Source organism: Cicer arietinum, chromosome 1, assembly GCF_000331145.2.
Source record: "Cicer arietinum cultivar CDC Frontier isolate Library 1 chromosome 1, Cicar.CDCFrontier_v2.0, whole genome shotgun sequence".
Taxonomy (NCBI): domain Eukaryota; kingdom Viridiplantae; phylum Streptophyta; class Magnoliopsida; order Fabales; family Fabaceae; genus Cicer; species Cicer arietinum.
Genome location: NC_021160.2, coordinates 48,286,167 through 48,311,459, shown reverse-complemented (window position 1 = coordinate 48,311,459; position 25,293 = coordinate 48,286,167). Strand labels below are relative to the sequence as shown.

General features: G+C 28.8%; 3 protein-coding genes across 3 annotated transcripts; all 3 read right to left on the bottom strand.

The window, feature by feature from the left end:
- Positions 1 to 744: 744 nt before the first annotated feature.
- On the bottom strand, positions 745 to 1,930 carry LOC101496250 (probable CCR4-associated factor 1 homolog 11). The gene has a single exon (XM_012716969.3). The coding sequence runs from the start codon at positions 1,732 to 1,734 to the stop codon at positions 886 to 888; it is 849 nt and encodes a 282-aa protein (XP_012572423.1). The 5' UTR covers positions 1,735 to 1,930; the 3' UTR covers positions 745 to 885.
- Positions 1,931 to 16,760: 14,830 nt separating this feature from the next.
- Positions 16,761 to 21,109, bottom strand: LOC140919539 (uncharacterized). The gene is made up of 3 exons (XM_073365747.1): positions 20,793 to 21,109; positions 20,407 to 20,589; positions 16,761 to 17,442 (listed from the first exon to the last, which is right to left on the bottom strand). Exons 2-3 carry the CDS (start codon positions 20,563 to 20,565, stop codon positions 17,275 to 17,277), a joined length of 327 nt encoding a protein of 108 aa, XP_073221848.1. The 5' UTR covers positions 20,566 to 20,589; positions 20,793 to 21,109; the 3' UTR covers positions 16,761 to 17,274.
- Positions 21,110 to 22,785: 1,676 nt separating this feature from the next.
- On the bottom strand, positions 22,786 to 25,118 carry LOC101495489 (NAC domain-containing protein 40). The gene is made up of 4 exons (XM_012717227.3): positions 24,345 to 25,118; positions 23,968 to 24,221; positions 23,572 to 23,871; positions 22,786 to 23,262 (listed from the first exon to the last, which is right to left on the bottom strand). Exons 1-4 carry the CDS (start codon positions 24,532 to 24,534, stop codon positions 22,900 to 22,902), a joined length of 1,107 nt encoding a protein of 368 aa, XP_012572681.2. The 5' UTR covers positions 24,535 to 25,118; the 3' UTR covers positions 22,786 to 22,899.
- Between the last annotated feature and the right edge of the window lie 175 nt (positions 25,119 to 25,293).

Below are 25,293 nucleotides of genomic sequence, written 5' to 3'. Positions count from 1 at the left end.
GGCTTGGAAATATACATGTAATTCTTAACATAGAAGCATAACTTTATTATTTTTCATACTTATTGTTGTATTTCATTTTCTCTTCCTTCGATTCTAGTAATTTTTATATATATAAGAACTAGTTCGTAAGCCGTGTGTCGCACCGAAACAACGATTTTAATAAATAAATTATTATATTAGTTTATATATATATATATAGATATATATATCAAATTTTATAAATTTTATTTTATTGATATTAAAAAATAAGTTGACTTAAAAAAAATAATTTAAAATAAAAAAATTAAAAAAAATCTAATTATAACTTAATTTAAAAACTACTTTTTTATACGCTCAATATTATTGATGAAAAGTATGACTCCAACACCATGCCTTATTTTTGAATTCTACAAAGAATCTTATTTCTTTCCAAAAAACTTATTACAAAACAATACTTTTAATTTTAAACAAATAAAAACAATAATTATTAAAAAATATTAAATAATTAGATTTGATGAAATAAGAATTTTTAAAATAATGGACATGGACATATATAAAATAAGTATAGATGACTTGCACAATTCAATTCAACTCATTAAAATTATATACTATAACCAATTTCAATTTTTACTTTTTATCATGTTGTCTATCATTCACAATATCACAATATAAAACTCAATCATACTAATTTCAGCTCAAATCAAATTTCAAAGATAAGAAATTATTTTTAATTAGAAACTTGTATAAAAAAAAGAGAAATCCAAATATAAAATAAAGAATTATATTTTCATATCAAATACATTTTTTACAATTTCTATTTTTCAACTGTACTCTCTAAGCTAAAGATTACAATTTCTATTTAAACTGTACTCTCTAATTCAAAGATTACAAATTTTTTTCTTGAATCTAAACTGTCATCTCTAATCCAAAGAGAACTCCTGCGTGTTGATGGGCTTCACTATCAACGAAATAGACATTCATCATTCTTTGGAAGGCGTGCCATGTCAATAAACTATCTGACCCAGCTTGATGGGATTTTCCAACTGCCCGATCGACATTCAATGTACTGGCGACCCGCTCGAGTCCACCGTACAAAGCATTGCAAAACCGAATCATATGTTTGATATCGTAAACATTGTCACCAAAAAACATCCTTAAAACATATAGAAAATCCTCCAATCTGTCGGGCAAGTTCTGTCGAGTCAAAATTTTCACGAGATACCCAAAATCATAGGCACTATGGAATGTAACCCAAGTAACGGCTTTATTCAAGACGAGGCCAGAGTTCATCAACATTTCACCAAAATGGACAGAATCTATACCATGAGAAATATTGCTATTGAAATCAATACCTTGACGGCGCAGTAGGTCAATAGAATCTGGATTATGATGATCACGAGCGGGATCGAAATCGCAGAAATTAAACTGCCATATGTAACCTTGATTGGTTCCAAATTGAGGGAGGTTACCGTCAGCGTCCGTTAAAGTGAGACCGACTTGAATGAGTTTTAAGTCATCAACATTAGCCTTTAAATATCTATAGCAATCGATCGGATGAAGTTGACGGCGGCGAGAGGGGTTAGGGGCGTCAACTTGAGGTGAATGAATAACTCCAGGAAATTCCGTATCCATGGATATGAAAGGGTATCTGCCAACAACTCCTCGAATAAGATAGAACTCATAGGCTAAATTGGAAGCCCAGACTTCTCTAATCAAAATCGATGAATTTTGACCTTCTTGATTGGACTGCAACATTGTAATCGGATTCGGGAGACGAATGAGAAAGAGAGAAGAAAGAAAGTTTTCTTTATTGTGGTGTGATCAGAAGAGATTAGTAGGGGTTTTATAGTTCATGAAAGACGGCGAGGGTACTGGGCCGGGCCCAACAAAGTCTAAAGCGAATCTGATCTTTTTTTATTATTAGAATATATGATCTTTTTTATTATTAGATTGGAAATGTTATTAACGTGTTATCCGCTAGAGGATGAGTTAAGTATATAAATATTAGTGTGCGTGTAAGTGATTAAACGAGTTATATTCAGTGTACTAGAAAAGTGTTCAAGTCAAATGCGGTGTCCAAGTGCAACGCGTCTAAGAATTTAGTTTGACCGCCTCAACTTGTTATATTAGATTACTTTCTATATTTGATTCTGTTAAACAATGATTTGATTTGATTTTTATCGTAATTATGTTAAACAAATATTTTATTTTTCCACCATTAGATTTGATTTTTTTTTGGATGAAATATTAGATTTGATTTTTTTTTGGATGAAATATTAGATTTGATTTTATCATATCTTTCCTCTGCTTTCACTTCGATTTTTTATTCGTCCGTTGGAATATATGGAACACAAAAAGTGTATATTAAAACACTGAATTTGGGTAAGACAAGTAATATGGAATTCGAATCGGCAATGAGTTTTCTGTTTTACATTTTTAAAAATATTAGATTTTGATGAGATTTTTTTAAAAAAATTTATGAAATCAGAGCATGATTTTAGACAATAATGTCAATTTTAGACATTTTAAAGCATGATTTCATTACTTTAATGAAAATAGTTTAAAAAAATATATTTGATTTTTAATAACTAATTCATGATATTCTCAACTTGAGAAAAAAATCCGATAACATTTATTAAAGCAGAAATTTCTCATAATTACAAGACTTCAAACAGAACCGTCAGCATATATATTACTTTAAAATCTTCAACATAACTCCAAAGACTGCTCCAAGAATTTGTGCAACCTATGGTCTAGAACGTGATTTGCTCCAATGCAAGCACCAAACACAAAAATGAAATGGTGAATACAATGATATCATATTTATGTCATAGAATGGAAAGGAAAAGAACTTGTACACATGATTTATTTGGCAGCTCTATTCATTTACCATAGAACACATTCATCGTAACATATTATCAAATATAAACAATTATAAATACTAGTATAAGACGTGAAATGTAACTTAATAATTACTTTTCGTATGAGTCAGGCGTATTATAATTACACAATTTTTATATATTATTAAAAATTCAGATTACATTTAGATCATAGAATAATACATTTTCAATTAATCATAAAAACGATTAATAACACAACACAATAACTATAACTCAATGACACAACACAAACAACAGCTCAACAATATAGCACAATAATTAAACAACAATAGTATACTTCTTAACATCAATTTATTAAGGTTTCTGATTTATTGTATAAGGTACTATCCCAATTATCATGCTTCCGAAAATTAACTTAACATGCTAGAGGAATGGTAAGCCTCATTCCGTTGGAATGTATGACATTCCCGTTCATCCTACCCTAACTATATCCATGCACCCGATCATATGAAAACTAACCACGTTAACTTAATTCTTCGTCGAAATCCACTCAAAGGTTACAATTTGTCTCCTTGCTCAATTCTTTCTAATTCGAACAGTTCAATTCATATATAGATTTACTAAACAAAAAGTTAACAAGGGTTTAAAATGATATTTAATCGTTTACGAAATAAATGACCGAAATAAGAAATATATGTTCAAATAGGATAACATTTACCGACCAATAATTATATCATAAAGTTGGCTGCTAAAAGCTTGTAATATCGTGAATGTTTATTTGGGAGGAAAACTATGGATTTGGCAGACATGGTCATTGAAGTTTGTAAATAGGATTTAGAGAATAGTATAAAGTTAGAGAAGACGGCTAATTTTAGAGTAAAAATACACAATTTTGGACAATGAAAATGTTTTTTTCGCATTGCGACATGAGTCTTAAATGAGTCATTTATACACAATTTTCTTTGAAGATATCCTTTCACACGATGATACTAACATTAAATTGTCATATATTGCACATTTAAACATGTCTTCGCACAACGAATGTTCGTATCGCATTGTGAGGTTCACATAATTGGACAATGACTTTGGATTCTCTCTACAATAGAAGATTTTTAACTCACTAAAATCATCATACGTTGTCTAGTTTTTTTTATCACACTAACATGTTATTTCTGTTACTCGTGAAATAACTGACAACGAACTCTAAAATGGGGGTTAAGTCGTATATTGAAAAATGAAAACTTTTAATGCGATGGACTCAAGTATTAAGCGTGTTGAATATTCATATCGATTTATTGATGATATTTAAACTAAAGAAGACAAAACAAATAAAGACTTATATAAGAAAACAAAAAAAATTGATTGAAGTTATTTTGAAAAAGATTTTTGATACTTCAATCAAATATGACAAAAATCTTCAAACAAAGACACTATGAATCACAATTAATTGAAATACTAGGATATTATATTTTGAAATTTGAATCAAGACAAAGATGTTGAATTCAATGTTAAAAATAAGTTTTCATTCAACATAAAAAATCAAAACAAGATTTTATACAAGGTCGTTTGCTTCGTCCTCGTTCGTAGAGTATATCATGTCCACATTCAATCAAATGGGAGTTTTGTTTCTTTGATTATTGATTATGAGTATTTACAAAATCCTTCATAGGATATTACAAAGTCTTGCACACAAACATTTTCTCCTAAACACTCTTCTACACAGAATCTTAGAATACCCTCCAGATTACAAACACAAACTTATCTCCAAGATGAATATCACACCCTACTCTTGCAAGATAGCCACCTAAAAATACATTTCTAGGAATTTTCTGAAAAACACCTTATTTAGCCCTTGGTACAATACACTAATGTCTCATCGATGATTCGTTTCTAGAATAGACACCCCAACAATGTTGTTTCTGGCTTCAAAACTCGACTGGACACCAGACTTGATCAAAAAAGAGTTTTCAATCTATGATGTGATCTTGAATTCTTGAGCATGACTTGATCAAAAAAGAGTTTTCAATCAAGAAAGAGTTTTCACACCAGACTTGATCTTGAAATTATGCTTGTGTTTAGCAATGAATGAAAAACCTTTTATATGATGCATGAAAAGACTTGGCCAAAGAAAAACAATTGGCCAAAGAAAAACAAGTTTTAAGATAAATAATCACTTTGTAATTGTTATAACAAACTTAAAACTCTAAAATTGGTGAGTTGATTAACATATCAAGTGAGTCAACTCACACACATTGAAAAAACCAAAAATGAAGTTATGGATGTTAGCTTTCATTTGGGTTAAAGTTTTCACGTCTTTATAGTCCAAATTGGATTCAAATGTCTTCATGAAAGTTGTAGCTATGAATGATAGCTTTCATTGACAACTAAGTTGAATCCATTTGGATGTCTACACCTCCAAATATGATTAAAATAACACAAAAATTTTGTTATTTTTTCACAAAAATTCAACATTACGCTAAACCAAATAAACAATACAAAACAACACAAAATAGTTGATAAATCAAGAAAACGAAAACATAAATAATTAATTTAATCAAAAAACCATTTATTTAAAATAACTCTATCTCTAAAATGAATATTAAATTAAAAGAATTAAACTAAACAATAAATTCAAAATGACTTAAAAAAAATGACCGATGAAAGTTTATCACTTCGCAAACAAACTCTAATTAATTGACATTTCAACTTATTACTTATTATATATTATTTACATTTTCTCAATTGTTTTCTTATTATTGTAATCTTATTCATTCTTTATCCTTTTTGAATTTACCCTAAAAATAATTTTGTATGAACTTTATTCTTAAGTAGAAAAAAATTTGTTTTATAAGTCCCACAAGTTCCTCGATGGAAACTTCTCACTTATAACAAAACAACCCATTTTTATTATAAAGTTTTTATCCCTATTTTTTTTTTAATATATCATAATACATATATTTTTTAGTTCACTTTGTTTTAGTAGAATTCTTAAATTTAAAAAAACTAATTTATAGAGTCTAAATAAAAAGAACATTGAGTAAAAAGTACAAAAACATTGAGTTTATTTTATTTTTTAAAATATCAAACATATTTTGAAATTTAGAATCTTTTATTTTATTTTTTGAATGTCCATAGTTTTAGTATAAAAAATTATAGTATTAAATTTTTTTTTGTCCTTATAATATTACTCTATTTTAAGTTTCGTCTTTTTAAAAGATACAACTTTTACATTTACAAAGTCATTTTGCAAACAATTTTAATCCTTGATAAGACGAAACATGTTTATTGTCTTTTAACTGTTAAATTTTTTAATAATATTTTATAAGCATATTTAGAATATTATAAAAGTTCCTTCACAAAAGATTAGTATTTTTTCAATATCAAAATTAAAGGAAAAAGTAACGAAAATATGGATATAAATTGAATTTTAAATTTATTTTTTATAGATTTTTTTTTAAAATGTTATAAAGATGTCTGAAAAAACTATTCAAATGGAAGAGTAAAACTGTTTTTAACATTTTGTAAAAAAACAATTGTTTTCTTTTTTGACATCATATACTTACTTATTTAAAAATAAATACTTAATTAATAGATGTGAAAGTGTATAATATTAGTGTAACAACTATTCACAGAACCAAGTTTGTTTAACTAATTAGAAGTCGTTCACTGAATTTATTTTGGAGTTTTAGAAACTGTAAAAAATTATAAAATAAAATACATAACAAGAACTAAAAAATGAGAAATTACGTAAATTTAAAACCATGGAAAATGAAAATAATTAATTTGAAATATCAAATCTTTTTTTTTTATAATATCAAAATTAGGGTAAGGTATGATGTCATAGTCAAAGATAGAAAAGACTATAAATATTTATATTTATCTATTTCTAATGGTAAATCTAACATTTTTTGTTTGTTTATGTGACGAAGGAAAATGTGTTCAAAATAATATTTTTAAATATCTTGAGAAGATTTTATCTATTTTATATTAAATATATTTAAGATTTAAAATAAAATATCATTAAAATATATATTTTTTATTTTTGTTAAGAATATGCTTAGATTTGTTCCTTATTTTAAGCAATTGATATGTTTTTAAATTATAATTTACTCTATATATAGAGTAATGAATAAAAGTTTATACATAAGATTTCACAAAAGAAGAAAATATTCCTCCATGCAAAATATATCACATATAATTCTGCATCTAAAAAATACAAAAATACAAAAATCCCATTAAAATGATGTGATTAGGAAAGAATATAATAAGGCAAAAATACATATTTAGTCATTTAAGTTTAACTCAATTTTCACTTAGATCCTATAAGTTTATTTTTCTCGATTTAGTCATTTAAGTTATATTAGTTTGCGTTGTTAGTTTTTAAGAATTATTAAATTACACATGCAATTTTTTAAGTTTGAAAATTTTCTCAAAATACTATAGTGAAATGTTAATTAGATCTAATCGTAATATTGCAATAAGTTAATTGTTTAAGCTGCGTTGAATGTGAAGAAAGTTAAAGACTTGATTATGTGAAGAAAACCTTTATTACCTTGTTTTTAAGGTTGCATGTGTGTTTAACTTATTGTAGATAAAATCAAAAAATATATATCATTTATAAAATTTAATAAATTTTTTCTAAAGAATTAGTATGAGAGACATATTGTTCTAACATTTGGTAGAGTTTTAAATTATTAAAAAACTTTAATCGAATTAATTGTTGTCGAAATTAAGATAAATGAGTACTAGTATAAACAAAATATAACTTAAAAAAGATCAAATTATAATAAAATAAACTTAAATGACCTAAGTAAGAATTGAGTTAAATTTAAGAAACTATAGCTGTATTTTTGTTAAATATTTAAGAGAAAGATATAAAGATAAGTCTAAAAAATCAAGATATAAAGATAAGTCTAAAAAATCATCTTGGCTTGTCTTCATTTTTAATCAATGGTCATACACGTTTCCATTACATCTCTCTATAGTTTGCTTTTGCCATTGCTAGCTTACACCTCTTAATTTTGTGTTTTATTTGATGTTAAGAAATCATTATTGAAAAGGCCTTGTAGTACTTGGTCGTGGAAAACATAATTGATTGACTGTGTAAGCAGCAAAATCCACGCCGTGTCTTCTTACTTAATCAATCTCCTTCACTTGACTAGGTTAGTAGACTTTTTTAACAAACATTGTAATTTACCTATGCCTCCCATGAGAAATTACGGAGATACCCACAGTCGGTCGAACTTAAAAAAAAAAAATTTAAATAATTGGGATGGTTGAAACCACTACTAAATTACATCGTTTTCAAAAAAACAATTGTAATGGTTAGAACTGCTATTAAACAACCTCGTTGAAAAAAATTGTAGCCAATAAAACCGTAGCTACTTTTGCAAAACAATAAAAAGTAAATAATTCTACAAAATAAGTTTTGAATAAAGAAAAAAAGAATGAAAAAACTTAATAAAAAATGTGTGAAGAAAACAAGAATGAACAACTTAGAATTAAAATGTTGAAGAAAGAAAGAATGAAAAAAAAATGCATAAAGAAAGAAAGAGTGAAAAACTTAATAAAAATGTGTGAAAAAGAAAAAGTCAAAAACTTAGTAAAAAGAATGTGTGAAAGTAAGAAAGAGTAAAATATCTTGATAAAATTTTTAGAGACAACGAAGGAATAATAAGTTTTGAGATATGTGATATGTGTACCTGTGTGAAAAAACGAGATGAAAAAAAAATTATTTATAAAGGAAAAAAACCCACCACTACTTTTGCCACTCTTTAATTGTGAGGTTAAAGTCACAACAACTGTCACACTATTTGTATTATGCGTTTTGCACGAGTCAAAACTACAATTACTTTGTGAAAGTTTATTCACTGCCAATATTTTTTACTGTTATTTTATTTTATTTTTTCAAGTGAAATTATTGTTCTCTCTTTTTAATTTATACAATTTTTATAATACGTATAAAATAATTAAATATATCGATTATTATAGAATAGACGGAGTAATTTTTTGAATTTTCAAAAGACTAAAATTGATAATTTAATCGGTAATTCAATAAAGTATTAAGAATTCAACGAGGATTGACTTGTACTCCAATTAATATTTGTTAGGTATACTCCAATGAATTTGTGTACTATATTTCTTAAAAGTTGTGTACGTTGGTAGTAGGATTCCAGAAATGGCAATTGTTTCACTAGCTTGTTTATAGATACAAAAACGGTTAGGTAAGTAGTTAGGGTCTCACTTGAATATGAGAAAGCCCATCAAAATTCTATTTATTACTTACATATATATTTACATATTTTTCACTATGAGATGCTCTTTTTTGTCTATTAGAAAAATATATTAAAAAGAGTCAAGGGTACCCTAAACTCATTACAAGCAACAGTGACTAACCACTTTGGAGACGAACCAAAAGATTAGAACATCAAACAATAAAACTCTAACCATAAACCCCTTTTAATAAAAAAAATCTAGCCATAGACCAACATCAAGATAAAGTCTTAATGTTATCTATCAAAGCTTCCAGATCACCCACTATCAAATATGTTATTCCTCATCAACCGAGTGCACCAACATGATGCTAGCCAAAATGTTGAGATCCAATAATATCCCAAAGGCAATTTGTTTCTATATTTTATTCAAGTAGGAGGAAATAATAAAAACATAAACAATTCTTGTGTAGACACTTGTTTTTAATTATATCCAACTAAAAATAGTTGTATCATTTTAATTGAATATTTTTGAATGTGTATTTATGATATTCACAATACATAGGATATTCTGAAAAAGAAGTGAGTATTGATTTTAATAATTGTTAGCATCGCCGATGCAGCGCAGCTTAACTATGAATGACAATGCGGGCGTTTCCTCGCTTCAATATATCTTCTGACACACACCGGTTTATGTTTTTGGAAGAGTCTATATATTTATATTTCTCACATTACTTTGAACTATGTATAAGGAGAATTTTATTTTACTTCAATGTCATTTACTTTTTTTGTCTCTCACGCTAGCCACCTAATGAGGCCAATACTTCACGACAAGAATGGACCACTATTAATTAAAAATAATAATGCATTAGTCGGTACATGCCACGATGCCAACCAACAGTTTTCCTCCAAAATCCCCACTTCTGCCTAAAGTTTCAAATCTACATTTAAGGGCCATAAATTCTCTTTTACAATTCTACACTTCAAATTCATTGTCCATTATTGTTATATATTGGTGCGTTTATGCAGCTGTAATCTTTGTTCACTAAATCCACATACTACTTTTTCTAACAATTTTGAAAGTTTCCGTTGGCTTAGATATTCTCGCCCTAACCTTGTTCTTTTCATAAGGTACATATTCTCATATTTACTTTTAGAATTTTCAAATATGTTAAGTTTTGGAAAATTGAAAAATTCTAAACTATTTTTTTTTTGTATTTTCACATCTACACATTGGTTAAATTTTTTCTTTTGTGTATATTAATAATCGTATTATACTATTCGTGCATGAGATCGTACGGTGCTCCAATTTTTATTTGACCACAAATTTGTCGGCACGTTGAAATGGCAAAACGAGGTTGGCCCTTGTACATCGTGATTTGACTATTCTAAAAAGTAGAGTTCTCAGGGTAGATTGTGTGTTCAACTTAGGAAAATAAATTAATATAAAAAGTTAGATGATTTTTTGGGTTGTCTAATAGGAGAGAAAGTTGAAGGAAATAAAGGTAAACATTTTTTCTTCCCTTGTTTGATAGCATATAAAATGAGAAAGCAGAAAAATGTTTGTTTGTAAAATAACATCATTAATCTTTATGAAATGCGTATAATAATATGTAGGGTGTTATTGTATTTATATTTTAATTGGAGAGATTTCCGTGTTTATCTTTCCGTGTTTATCAAATGTTCTTCCTCCAAACAATGGAAATGTCTTTTTATTGAATTTTTAATTCTTATACACTGTTATTATGCATTATTAATTAATTATAGGTTCAATTTTTAAAAATATTTAATATTTATTACAATTATTTCTAAAATTATTGTAATTAACAGTTGTGATATACTGATAATATAACATATTTTATAAACAATACTTAACAATTACATTTTTATATATTTAATTATTTTGTATTTTTATTCGTAGAGAAAAGTGAATGATTGATTTTTTTATTTATTTATAAAATAAATGATTGATATTTTAATACCTACATAATATATTTTCTTTAACCTTATTTAAAAATAAAAATACATCAACAAAAATTAATATAATATATATATATATTAATTTTTATTGGTTCAGTTTTGTTTATAAATAAACCTAGAGAGAGTATATATAGATTTTGATTTTTTCATCAATATTTAATATTATTTATTTTTACATTTTGAAAGAGTTTGTTTACTATAAATCAACCAAATCACAAGTCTTGGGTATGTTTACACTTCAGGCACGAGTTCTCAATATTTAGAGTAACATTAACTTTGGTTGAAAATGAAGGGTTGACATCTCTATATAGAATGAGCAAAAGAAAGAGTAGAGAATCGGAATCGAGGCCACCATCACCAGCTGAGGTATCATCATGTTCATCTTCATGTTCAAAAACTTATTCATCAAAGATGAGCGTTCACGAGGGAGCCATGTCGGCTAAAGAAGATAATGAGCAATATGAAAAAGCAGTTACAAAGGAAATGGTTCTTGTTGGTTGTCCTAGATGTTTCATGTATGTTATGTCATCAGAAGTGGAACCAAAGTGCCCCAAGTGTAACACTTCGGTATTTCTTGACCTTTTCACATAGGAAGATTAGATGTAGGAAATTAGGAGAATCAAAAGAATATTATTGAGCTGTCGTGTGTACGTTATTACGATCCAAAAAGCATATGTGGTTACTCTATTTTTATTATAAACTAGTGTTGGTTCCAATCATCCTACTTCTTGAGTAAGAGTGTGTTTCTAAGTTTGTTTTTTGAGATGTATAAATTTCAATTAATGTGGAGATAGTTGGAATCGGTTGAAATTGAAGCATTTTAAAAAAGTATTGGAAAGGAGAGTTCAAAACTTTATATATTACTCAATTTTTTCTTATAAAATGCATTATTAAGAAACACTTTAAATTTGTATTGATTTTTTTTTTCTTCTTCTTCTTATATTCTCATGTTATAGTGTTATGATATGTATCATGTGTTTAGGTTTGAGTTTAGCTTACATTTCTTGTGTCATAATGTAATTTGAACAAGAAATTTGTGAAGCTATAACACCTGGCTGGCTTTTTGGACGTGGTTCCAAATATGCAATAATTTAGCTATTTTCTTTAAAAAATGTGATTGTATTTAGAGTTATGAAATATATGAAAGAAATATGTGTGTTGTTAAAAATTTAACATAGTGAAATTTTATTATATGAGTGAGAGGAGTTTCGTAAAAAACAAAAAAAGAATAAAAGAAAAATAAATGAGATAAGTTATATACTTAATTTCTAAAAAAATTAAATGAAAATGTAATGTTTAATCCAATTAATTAAATGGTGATGTTTCTTGGATTTCTCATTACCTAACTCCAAACTAAACATTGATGATGACAAAATAGACACGTAGGTTTGTTTGGTTAAAAATAAATAAATGAAAAGAAAGTTGAAGGAAAGAAATAAAATTAAATAGAAAATATGATGATTTTTTTAGTTGTTAAATATGTGTGAAAGTGGAAAAGAAGGTAAAAATTGAAATAAAAAAGCAAATATATTTATTAAATAACATAATTATCCCTATGTAAAATGAGATGTATTTATCATTTTAAAAGTACCATGGCGATACATTTTTCCATTTTCACCAAAAATATTTGTGTTGTTATACTTTTCTCCCCGAAACCAAAATCATGAGGGCGCTACTTGAAATTTTCCATTCCATTCACGATGGAAGTATAAAATCACATGCATATTAGAAAAAACGAAATAAAAAGCAAAATTAATTAAAAAAATATTTGGTAAAATTAAGTTATTAGATAGTTGATAGGCTTATAAACTCGTATGAACGAAAGAGCGAGTGAATGGTGACTAATTGAGGATAGTTATATATAATAATAAAATTATAAAGGAGAAAATAGTAAAAGAAAATTATAAATTAAAATATTATTTGAAATACCATTTTAAAATGAACTATAAACTCGTATGAAAAAACTTATTTATTAAAAATATCTCATTTAATCAAACAAGTTTACAATCTAGTTCAATAAATTATAAATTAGTTTATTTGTATTGTCAAATAATCTCTAAACTTATATTTCATTCTTGTTGTAACTAAAAAATCAACAATTTTTTTTTTATTTCAATCAAACAATGTATTGAAAGACAATTTTTTTATTTTATTTTAAAAGAGATAATAAATTCTACCATAATCGAGGTCTCTGACATATCGTCTAATCTAACAATATCGATAGTTGTTAGTTGAACTATACGATATATTGAAAGATAATTCTAATAAAACGTGTTGAGAATAAGAATAAACCAAGAAAAAAGAAACCATATATTATAAATGTAAATCAATTTTGATTGACAATGCATATTAATCATGAATTTTAATATTTTATCAAATAATTTAACTTTCACAGTAAAAGAACTATCCAATCAATAGTTTGATTGATTGTCACTTATAATCACTAAAGACATATACAAATACCAAAAATATAACAAATACATTCAAAGAACAAACACAAACATAAACAGAGCCTAGCTAAATATTAAAATGGGAAACAAAAAACCTTATATCAAAACACAAGAAATACCAATACAAAACTTCATCTTTTGTTTTTAAGAAAATGAGGACAAATTATATACGGTGGTTCAATCAAACAAACGTTTAAAAAATAATTTGAATTACTAATGCTCAATCAACAATATTTTAATATAGATCAAATTATTGTTTAAACTTTAGATCGTTAACTTATATATTCGATTCATTGTTAGAGTTCATATTGGTCTCCTTCGAATTAATACTGCATTTATAATTAAGGATGTTTATGATGCAAAAATTAAACTGTATTTGATCATATTAATGGATTGGTTTAGTTCTTGAAAATCACTTTCAAATCAAGTTCAGTGCAGTTCTATTTCAGTTTGAAACTAATTTATAAATATAAATCAGTTTAATATTTTGAACAAGTTTTTAGTTAAAATTGATTTCGAGTTAGTTTTTTAGAAAAAGATTTTTATAATTCTTTTGGTAAAAAAAAAAGCAACTTTTTTTTTGAGAAAAATAGATGTAAAAAAATTTGAAATTCTTTTGACTAATTTTTTTTGAGAAAAATAAAAACAAAATTTCAAAAAAATTTCAAGAAAAATTCTTTTCGATTTTGTTCTAAAAAATATTCCAAAAAAAAGGCAATTTAAATTATTATTTTTTTTAAAAAAAATATATATTTTTTTCAAGAAAAACATATTTAAATAATTTTCAAAAAAATATCTAAATTTTAATTACAAAATTTTAAAATTATTAAACTGATTTTAAAATTAATTAATTAATTTGTTTAAAATTATTATTCAATTCATAAATTATTTAAATAGTCTAATTTTTTTTATACAGCACATTTAATTTATCGGTTCAATTAAGTATATATTTAACACTTCTATCTGTAATTCTGTATTTTTGGAGCTATTGGTAATGTTTTGTCGTGTACCATGGAACACAGTTAATCTAATGTGTACGGAAGCTGTAACACCTACTAAACAGAGCGCCGTAGTACGATTTTCATATTCCTCTCATCTTCCTTTCCACATTTTCATATTTTTAAGTTGTCATCATTAACCTTTACCTCCCCACTTGAGGGTTTTATTTGTAACTAACTCGGTTTGTGGTTATTAGCTCAAGCTCTTTTAGTTATATCAATTCATTCAATGTATTAGAAATTCCATATATTCACCGGTGCAGCATTCACCACGTAGTCAGTGTTTGTCGTCCGGACGATTTAAATATCAAATTTAATAATTGTAGTTTTAAAAAAATTGTTTGAAATCTAGATCTTAATTGAATACCTACGCAGTACACTTGTTTTTTACTAATTTAATTTGTGAATGCCTATAAGTAGACTTTATGTAATCACTTGAATTCACTTTTCTAAATTGTATCATTTTACTTTCATCAATATATAATACAATTTTAGACTTTCCTGTCTTCTTCTTGTGTGAAAATGTAAATTGAAGAGGATAATTGTAACAATGAAATCTCATAAGAGGAAAATGTAACCATAAAATAAATAACAAAATGAAATCAAATAGCACAAATACATGTTAATTATCTTCCTGATTATTTATGCATGGTTGGACCATGCTAGCTGCTTGTGTTTTTGGTGTTTGGTTTGTTATTAAGAAAATCAAGCAACAAAGTAGTACTGTTACACTTGGGGCATTTTGGATTGGTATCAGCCTCCAATAACAAAACGTACATGAGGCATCTAAGACAACCTACGAGAAGCATAGCTCTTGTTTCCTCAGCCTCAGATGACACACATGACTCCTCCCTACTACAAACTGATGATGATGTCGAAATTTCCAAAGACATAGCGTGTGTATGGATCCTCTACAACAGTGCGGAAAAAGAAGAAAGAAAAAAAAAACAAGGATGGAAGATAAGAGAGAGTGACTATAGAAGGGGTTGGGGACTTGCTAAAATGGTTGCAATTGAAGGAGATGTATATTTAGGATTATGTTAGTGGTTTTTGTTATGTTGAGCAATAGGGTCATTATATAAGTGCGCAATTGAAGAGAAAGGAAACAAGAGAGGAAAGTGTTTGATTGACTTTAAATATTAAATTTTATTTAATTGTGGTTAGAAATGGAGGAGCCTTCAATAATAGAGAAATTTATATTAAGCACAATGCTAATAGAAAAGATTTGCTTTAATGAGGCAGGAAATTTATCACATTGACCCGGAAATTTAGATACACTATGATCAATCCAGACCATATACTGATGTACATTATATATCGATATACATGATCATTATTATTGTGTAAAACTAAGGAGAACTATAAATTGCCAATTTGACTATTGCCTAGTTGGACAATTGGACATGTTACCCATTGTCATCACATTTAATTCGATTTTAATTAATATCTTCATTTATACTAGTTGTGGTTAACATTTACAAACTTTAAAAAACTTTTTAATTGAGACTTTATTTGATTGATTAAAATTTCCGTAACTTCTCTAAAGATATATATTTGATGGGATCTATATTGATTTTAACAAATCAAAGAGTCTCTTAAAAAATATGTGTTTTCATATATATATATATATATATATATATATACACACGTATCCTCCCAGTTTTTCTCAAAAGTCAACTCACTATTTTCCATTTTCTTTAAAAACGAGCTGCCAGTTGACATTTTTGTACGCATGATACGTGTGTATACAAGCATGTTATAGCCTTCATGCTAATATATTTCAAATAAGCATTGAATGTTTTTTGTCCCGATCGATTCAAGATAAACACATAAAGACAGAATTCGTGCAAAAGCTTTTACAAATTAGCATTTCTCTTTTGGTGTACAATAGAGACAATGAGAATTGAATCTATGACTTATGTAAATTACCCAAATCTTTCACCACCACTAGACCAATATTAGTGGGTAGGTTCTTCTCTCGCATCATATGTTCTATATAACCTTCAAAATAAACGTTCAGATTAACTCATCTAGATACATTATTTTTTTTAAATAGATATATGAATCGACTAATCCAGAGAGAATTAAGGGTGAGAGAAGCAACTCTCATTCTAGTGGCTTATAAATCAGCATTTCACTATACCTATTATTCAACATAATTTACAATTTACATCGGTGTTTGACGTAATCTAAAGTCAAAATGAAAAATAGTGTTTGGGTCAAAGGTAAAAAATCAATACAAATATATATATATATATATATACAGGTTATATCGAAAATCAAAAGGAAAGTCAAGATTCATGAAAGAAATCGAATACTTCCATTACAATCAAATGGAACACATACATAGGAAGAAATAGTGCGTATTGTTTAAGCACGAGAAATTAAGGGAAAAAGGAAATGACAATAAAAAGGGGATTTCTTGTTGAACGTACATCCAATAATGTTTTTAACTCCACTGTAAGAAACTAATAACACAGCTAGCCAGCAATCTACTAGCAAATATTGCAACATTACATTAGCATTGCTACATTCCCTTTTCAACCCATTCTCTTACCAAGGTTCTCATGATCTTGAAGTTAACTCTAATCTGAAAAAAATGGGCCGGCAATATTTTGTTATTCTTGGGTGAACAGAATATTTAAACACTGCATTTTTCATTGAAAAATGCACATTGAGATAGAGCTCAAATTTGTATTTCATACAGGTAGCAGCATATTTGTTACAACATACAACAATTCCTTTTGAAGGAATTAAGAAACAAATTTACAACTTGAGCATCAAGATTAGCTTCATTAGCATGTTGCAAAGGCTTTTAATCCTCTAAAATTTGTTGCCGCTCAAGCTCAAGAATCCGCTCAGTTAGAGGGCCTACAGTACTATTTATAGTTCCATTGCTTCCTTTACACTGCTGCAGTTGTTCCTGAAGATGCCGCACAAGCTCATTCAGTCTTCGGATATTCTTCTCTTGCACTAAAATAATCTGCAGTGAGCAACATCATTTAAAGAGAACTTCAGTAAAATCAAATTAAAATAGCAAGTCCCAAACAGATGATTATCTGTTACAAAATTGGGAATCAAAGAGAGCATACATGTAAAAGACATGTAAGAGTTATACAAATATATAGCATTAGGTTATATACAATGAAGATAAGATGATATAAGTATTTGATTTCTAATTAAGGATAAAACCTTTGAAGTGTTTATGGAGAATGTGTAGCAGCTGATCAAAACTTGTGCAGAAAATATTGTTTAGAGAACTGATAGTCATCGTCAGATTATTTTAACTTTTCTAACTGACTCGTATCTTGTTTTTGGTGTGACACAGAATGTCTTTAGCACTAACCAGACATTGTTTATGGCCCACTGTTCCCTCAGAAAGACAGATTTTAAATGGCATGGCCAAAATTCACTCAAATGAAATGTTTTAACTAGAAAGAATCATAAGATAAACAAAATAGCTATGGGGCATCCGATATAATATGTATCCAATATGATAATACAACTGTGCTTGAAAAATATGATATCTGTAAGATATATAAATAAGATATGCATAAAAATAAGACATGATAAATATATAACTGCAATTATAAAACTCCAGCAGATAATGTAGATAAAAAGAGCCAGACGCGGCAGCAAAAACAGAGCCTTGCTGGCTACATCTTGTGAAGAATTAGAAAGAGCTTGCGTCTTGTGAAAGAAGCAAAGAATCAAGTCCTCTTAGAACTTCAATCAAGTTGTTCTTTGTGCTTGCAGATTTTACCCTGCAACCACGGTGATCATGTTTCAGGGAGTCTCTCAAGCTAAAGCTATGCTCATGGCTTGCAGATCTGAACATATTTTTGCACGTCTGAATTGTGCTGACCTATTCTATATTGTTGCCTACGGGGCAGAGAAAAGTTGCTTTTTGTGCCCAACAATTAGAGGTAAACAAAGAGCCCAGAGAAAACTGAAGAGACTGTGTTGTGAAACATATTAGAACCCATAACATTGTCCCAGCAATATGCATTTTACAGAACCTTTAAGGAAAGAAATATTCTTCCATACTTCGCAAATAGTATTGGTTAAGTGCCCAAACATATTGTATCAGTTGCATATCTAGACACCAATATGTGAAGGAAACACATATCTGTGCTTCATAATTGAATTGAACAGAACTTGAGCACTGCTGATGAATTTAAAACAAACTAATAAGCACTCAAGTCCTCAACAATTTGAAAATGAATATAAAAAAGGCTTAAAAAATGCAACTCCCAAAGCACAAGATACAGGTTACCATATGAAGCAATTCAGCAGATCTAAATGGCTAAGAATTGGTAAGATGTACAATGGAAATTCCACCCCTTTGCCATTTTTAATCATCTTTTTAAAGAAGCAACCAATCAGATTAAAACCCAATCAAGATACTCCCTCCAGTCTTCGTAAATAAATAAAAACTACCTCACACCATCAAAAAAATAGTTAATCTCATTTAATTTTCTTAAAGTGATAAAAAAAGGTAATTGTATTCTCCAAATTTCCCCCATGTGAACTTGTTTTATTGAAGGGTACTTTAGTACTATTATCATTAAATATGGTATAATTAGTTAATATTTTCTTATATTTTAGACCACCAAACATGATTGTTTTCGTTGCTTATATTCGAGACCGGAGGGAGCATGTCTCTATTGCTACCTAACCAAGCCATATACTACCAATATTATTAAGCCCAAATCACTTATCTTGATTTAATTCACTGACAATCTCAGGACTAAGAGTTTTCAGAGCTCTATTCACAGACAATCTCAGGACTTATCTTGATTTGATTCACTGTCAAAAATAATACATATAATCATCCTTGAAAAGAGAATACCAAGCACCCCTTCACCGCTCGAAAAGAACCCCCAAAAGATGTATCTTTGAAGATGGACACTTTGAGTTTTGGTCCACCAACAGTCTGTTTTTAGTCATCATATAATGCAGGTTTAGGATTAACTTTAAAATTTACATCCACGGTCTTGTTATTTATAATACTGCAGTTAAAACCATGGAAACTCTTTTCTTTTAATCCATCAAAATAATGCCAGTAAAGCGAGGGCCCAACAATACAAATCTTCATTACGAAGAAGGGACTACAAAAGAAGTTCATCCTTCAACATTCTGTCAAATCTATGCTATCCTAAGCTTTGAACTGAATATAGTCTATAGGTGCCTTTTGAAATTGAAGACATTGTTGTCGGTGTGAGGAATCATACTAGTCCTTTTGCTGGTAAAGGCTAATAAAAAATTCATGGGATATGATTTTTGTTGCTCACGGTTAATGGTTGCAGTTCTTTAGGAAGTGAATTATTTATTTACATGCGATGGTGTTTTTGGTCGGTATCCTTATCCTATGTGAATAGTTTTGTCAAGTGATTGTTTTCATGAAATGGTATTCAGAGGAAATGACACGATAGAAATTATGCTTATGTGGATTCTGGTAAGAATGGCTCTCTACCCTGAGATGTAAACCAAGTGCTAGATGAGATTGATGTTATTGTTGAAAATCTAGTTGTTTTGGATGTTAATGTTCCCAACCTACGTCATGTTGGCAGTCAGTCTATTGTGAATGAGGCTCTCCACCCGGACCACTGCTACCATTGGCTCGCTTAGCCATACAACACATAAATTTTAACAGTGAACAATAGGTAAGAGACAATCTTATCAAAACAAAATGAAAGAGATTATACAAGTATGTTTGGAATGACAGTGAAGATGACAAAATCACATTAACACTGCGATTCTGCCTAACTCCCGAGTGTGTTAGGAATGACACACTGTAATGATGTCAAACTGACCACCAACCCAAAGATGCACTACAACCACATAACTAAAAGCTACTAATTATATAAATTCTACACACTCAACAGAGAGATTTATCATTAATGCATAAACCAAACATAATAAAGGATGAGAAAAACTTAAAAACCTTCTCCTTAACGGTTTCTTCAGCCGTAGAAATATGATGCTGCTTTTGAGATACAGCGGGATTCAATTCAACATCGGCCACAAGCTGTTGCTTCCACTCAAACTGGGAAGTGATTATAAGTATAATCAACAAGAAAACAAGCAACATAGGCCTCGACATGACTACTAATTATAGTATCAACACCTGTTTAAATTCAAAATTAAATAACCATAGGTCACAATTAATTTAATCAGCACGAAAGTCAAAGGAAGTAAAATAGCTAAATCACATTAAAAAACGTAACTGAAATTTGAAATTAGGGTTATTTAATTGAAGATGTTGGATAATTAAGGAATTCAATAGCGGTGTGGAAGAATTAAGTGTGAAATTGGAAAGAAAAGACTTACGAATTGGTGTGGAGGAGAAAACTTGCTAAATTCATGATCGATCTGTGAGGAGTTTGAGTTCCCCCTCTTTCCTCTGAGGGAGAGGTTAGGGGGAAATGAGAAAGTGATTTTGGAAACTCGGATATGGAAATGGAGAGAGTGACGCGCGGCCAACGCACGCGCTGATTTCGAAAGTTTGGAGAATCGGTTGGGTTTTTCCTGGTGTTGGGAGGTGAAAGTGACGACGTGGATAGTAACCCAAAGCTGCAAAGCAAAGCAATGTTTTCCCTTTTTCGCGAGGGAAGATGAAGTTGTGATATGTTACGGTTGGGGATACCATAATCTATCCTAAGACTCAACTCTAATCAATTGATTGCCGCCTACTTTTTTATTTTTTTATTTTCGAAAATACGCTTATAAAAAATCAACAACTCATTTAAGAGATTAAATTACATAATTTCAACTAATTAATAACAAATTAAATATAAATATTATAGGTATATTATTTGACTAATGACCAATTATTTTGTAAATATATTTTGAGTTTAGGTATAACGACATTTTTATATTAATGACCAATACTATATAATAAAATGATAAAATGATGAAATTAAATGTTATCATTTACTTGTCAACGTAACATTAGTTAACACATAATTTTTTTTTTTCTCTTTAAGAGTTTCTTTTATTTTTCTTTTTTATCTTATAAGAGATTCTTGAGATTAACCATTATTAAGGATAAAAGATTAAATGTTAATTAATGAATATCTATTTTTCTAAAATCAAATTTTGATATTTTCACTTGTCATAGAAATGAAGATAATTGTTTACCTTCAAAAGTCATTTATCTTTTTATTAATAAGTAAAATTAACATAAATTCTATAAAATAAAAAAACATGTTTTTACAAAATAATAGATCATAATAAAGTGAATATTAAAAAAAAAGGTAAATACCGACAAATGCATTGAAGACACTTGTTAAAGAAATAAATATAAAAAGATTTTAGTAACAAGTGTTCTAGAGACATTGGTTAAGAAACTTTCTTTAAAAAAATTAATGCAAAAAATCTAGTTTTAAATTATTTAAAATGATTTGCTACAGACTATAAAAAAAATGATTTCGACTCAATAATTTGGAGATAACTTGTTATAGATTTATAAAAAAATATATAAATTATTTTATATTTGTTTACTGTGATTAAAATTACATTTATTTTATAAAAATAAATAATTATCAAACTTGTTTTTTTATGAGAAATTACTCAAAAAAAACTTTTCATTCAAAGTTAGTTTTTAAATTATTTTTATATTTTTCAAAAAATTATAACAAACACATTAAAACTCTTAAAAGTGATTATTTTATTTAAAAAAAAAAATATCTAACAACCAATGAACTCATAATATCAATAATTGATTTATTTATCGTTATGCATTTTATTTTGTGATGTAAGTTATTATCTTTAGAGGATGTTAATCCACATATTTGTGTCATTTCTTCCTTTCATTTGGTTAAAGCACAAATTCAATCTCTACATTCTTTAATGTATCCAAATATTTGTACCATTTCTGAAAACATTTTGGTTTTGTCCATCTTAAAAAGTACAACCTTAACCTATCATAAACTATGCCATGCGCCTCTATCTGCTTGCATGACCTATTTCCATTTCTATGACCACATCTTTTGCAACATGGGATACAAAAGAGATGAAGGGGAAATTGAATATGAGAAAAAAAAAAAAAAAAACAAGAGAGAGAGAGAGAGAGAGAGAGAGAGAGAGAGAGAGAGAGAGAATGCAAGTAGGAGAGATAGATATGTGTTGAGGATGTAGAGAAAAATGAGATGCAGAGGTTGGAAAATGTAGTGTAGGCACATACGATATATGATTTATGACATATAATATTATGAGGGTTGTTCACATGATGAGTGATAAGCTATGTTTAGGGTCGATTGAGTCTTTGTTGTAGGAGATCCACTAGGTTCTATTTGATTATCATCATTCTAAAATTTCCATGTACAAAATCTCAAAGGCTAATCCAACGTATGTGGATGGATCCGATGTTAACATTGCCAACACTTGTATAGTGAATTTAGATCTCCTATATCCACTACACCTAACTTGGATAAAACTAATCACAATTTACACCCAATATTTTCACACAATATTTCATTTGTTTGTGACCACCCAATAAAGACCAAAAAAATAAAACCATCAGAGCAATAACAAAGAAAGCAAATATCATCAAATGGTTGGTCATTCTGGCAAAGGAGCTACTCTTGGACTGATGCATTGTTCTTGAGAAACGAACTCCAGGTTGAGAATGCGTCGATTTCTCAACCCTTAATCGTATTCTTCGTTGCGCAGTGCCTTGGCAGGGTTGAGAATTGGCAGGGTCAGGTGGTCTTGTTTGAGCCCCTTGAGACATTGATGATTCATCTAATTTTATGATATCATTCTTTAGTATCTCTGCATAACAATCCTCTTCATCCATCTATATCACAGTGTCACATTAAAAGGGTAAGTAAAAATTGCTCAATTTTATCATATGGTAGTGGTTAATAAGTGATTAATGAAATACTAAAATTGGTTAATGAGATGTCTATATATTTCAGTCATTTTATAATTATGTTATATAAGTGATTAATGACTTGCATTTGAATGGTTAATAAAATAGAATAAGCATAGTTAATGACTTGGACGTAAAGTTGACATAATTGAAAGTGATGTTTCAAAACACATTTATGTTTATAGAATCACTTTTTTGCCTCAATGAATTAAAACATATGAACGTAATTAATACCTTTAGGTGGCCGGAAGATTCTGTCAAAGTAGTGTCATTAGCTGGTCGCTGATTTGATTCAGACACGGAATCAATTTGTTCCATTGAAGGAGAACCATAACTGCTGCTGCCACGCTTGGAGCTACCATCAACCTCCTTGTCTTGTTCACAGACACCCCTTTGATCAATACCACCTTCTGAAGCAGCACAATCACTTTCATGTGAATTAACTGCATTCATATGACTTGATGAGGCTCTATTGGAAGCATCGTTCTGACGAAACTCTGTGTTCTTCTTGAGGCGACAAACAACCAAAGAATCCTGAAACACATAAAACATAGAATTTATGAATCATTATTGTTTGTTAAGCATTTATGTAGAAAAGAAGGGAAGAGTCAGATAATAATAATTACACACCGGAGACCTGTCACTGATGCAGTACTCGTGCATTATCCATTCTGTCCTTTCGCCTTTAGGTGCACGACCTAAGTGAAACACCAAAGTTCGCTTCGTCCCTATGACGTTTGAACCCGATTTCACGTTGCGCTCTTTTCCGGTAGCTTTCCAGTAGCCACAATCAGTAGCTCTTTTACTTTGTGAACCGTTTGGATACTTTCTTCCACGCGATGAGAAGAAGAACCACTCGTTATCTGATTGAATGAATGATTTGGCTGGTTTCAAACAAGTATTAATTAATGAGTTGATTTTCAAATTTTGTAATGCAAGTGAATTAATATAAGGAAGCAATGATAGAGAAAAATAGAAATTCGAGAGAGAGAGAGAGAGAGAGTGACCTGGTAAATCCCAAGGTTCATATTTACAAAGCTCAACCTCAGAAATAACTTGAACACTCTCTTCGTGACCATCCAATTTCTTCCTAAGATAATAAGAAATCAACTCTTCATCGGTGGGACAGAATCTGAAACCAGGAAACATAGAGGAAGCAGCAATAGACATCTGAGCTTCCTTGGAAACCATTTCCATCCGTCGTCCCACCAACCAAGTCTCCTCTGTTTTTGCGCTAAATTAATTCCCCCAACAAGGGGTTTAATTAAGGTTATTATTGTTTGAATGTTGAATGTGCTTTCCTTCGTTGAGGATGGGTGCGGGTCGGCAAAGAATGAGTAAAGACAAAGAAGTGGAATGGTGAGGTTTAAGGTTCGGTTCCATTTTCGTGAATGCTGACGTTATTGCCCAATCACCTCCACGTGCTTATACTCACTTCCACCGTTTCTTTCTTTCTTTCTTCATCTTTTTCTTATCCTTTCAAAATTAATACCATTCACTTCATCTACACTCACTCACTTATTCCTACTTCTAAATATTATTTTTTGTTCTTTTAAAGGTACAGTTTCTTTATTCATAAAATGCTAAACAACTCAATTCACAGGGGTCAAAATATTAATTACTATGAGGTTGAGTGTAAATATCAAATATTTCATTTTTCTGCATATAAAATATTTGAATTTAACTACTAATATTATATTATTTGACCATTAAGGTTACATGTGCTCTAACAAAAAAAAATTGTTTTTGTGGAAAAAATGGAAAAAAGATGGTTGCATGTGTTCAATATCAGAAACCCATTAAAGTGAGGGAATCTTTACTAATTAAATAATTGAATCAATGGTAAAAAAAAATTCTTTATTATGATATATGTAATGTAATATCTAGGTTTGTTTTTTTCAACTTTTAAAAATAATCTTTTTATCTTCTAAAGGATAATACTAACTTTTAGGAATT

Coding starts and splice junctions, on each gene's coding strand:
- LOC140919539 (XM_073365747.1), bottom strand. CDS start 20,565: ATGTCGAGGCCTATGTTGCTTGTTTTCTTGTTGATTATACTTATAATC. Junction 17,443..20,406: donor AAGAAACCGTTAAGGAGAAG/GTTTTTAAGTTT, acceptor TGCTCACTGCAG/ATTATTTTAGTGCAAGAGAA.
- LOC101495489 (XM_012717227.3), bottom strand. CDS start 24,534: ATGGAAATGGTTTCCAAGGAAGCTCAGATGTCTATTGCTGCTTCCTCT. Junction 24,222..24,344: donor TGAACCTTGGGATTTACCAG/GTCACTCTCTCT, acceptor GTTTGAAACCAG/CCAAATCATTCATTCAATCA. Junction 23,872..23,967: donor GCATCAGTGACAGGTCTCCG/GTGTGTAATTAT, acceptor TATGTGTTTCAG/GATTCTTTGGTTGTTTGTCG.
- LOC101496250 (XM_012716969.3), bottom strand. CDS start 1,734: ATGTTGCAGTCCAATCAAGAAGGTCAAAATTCATCGATTTTGATTAGA.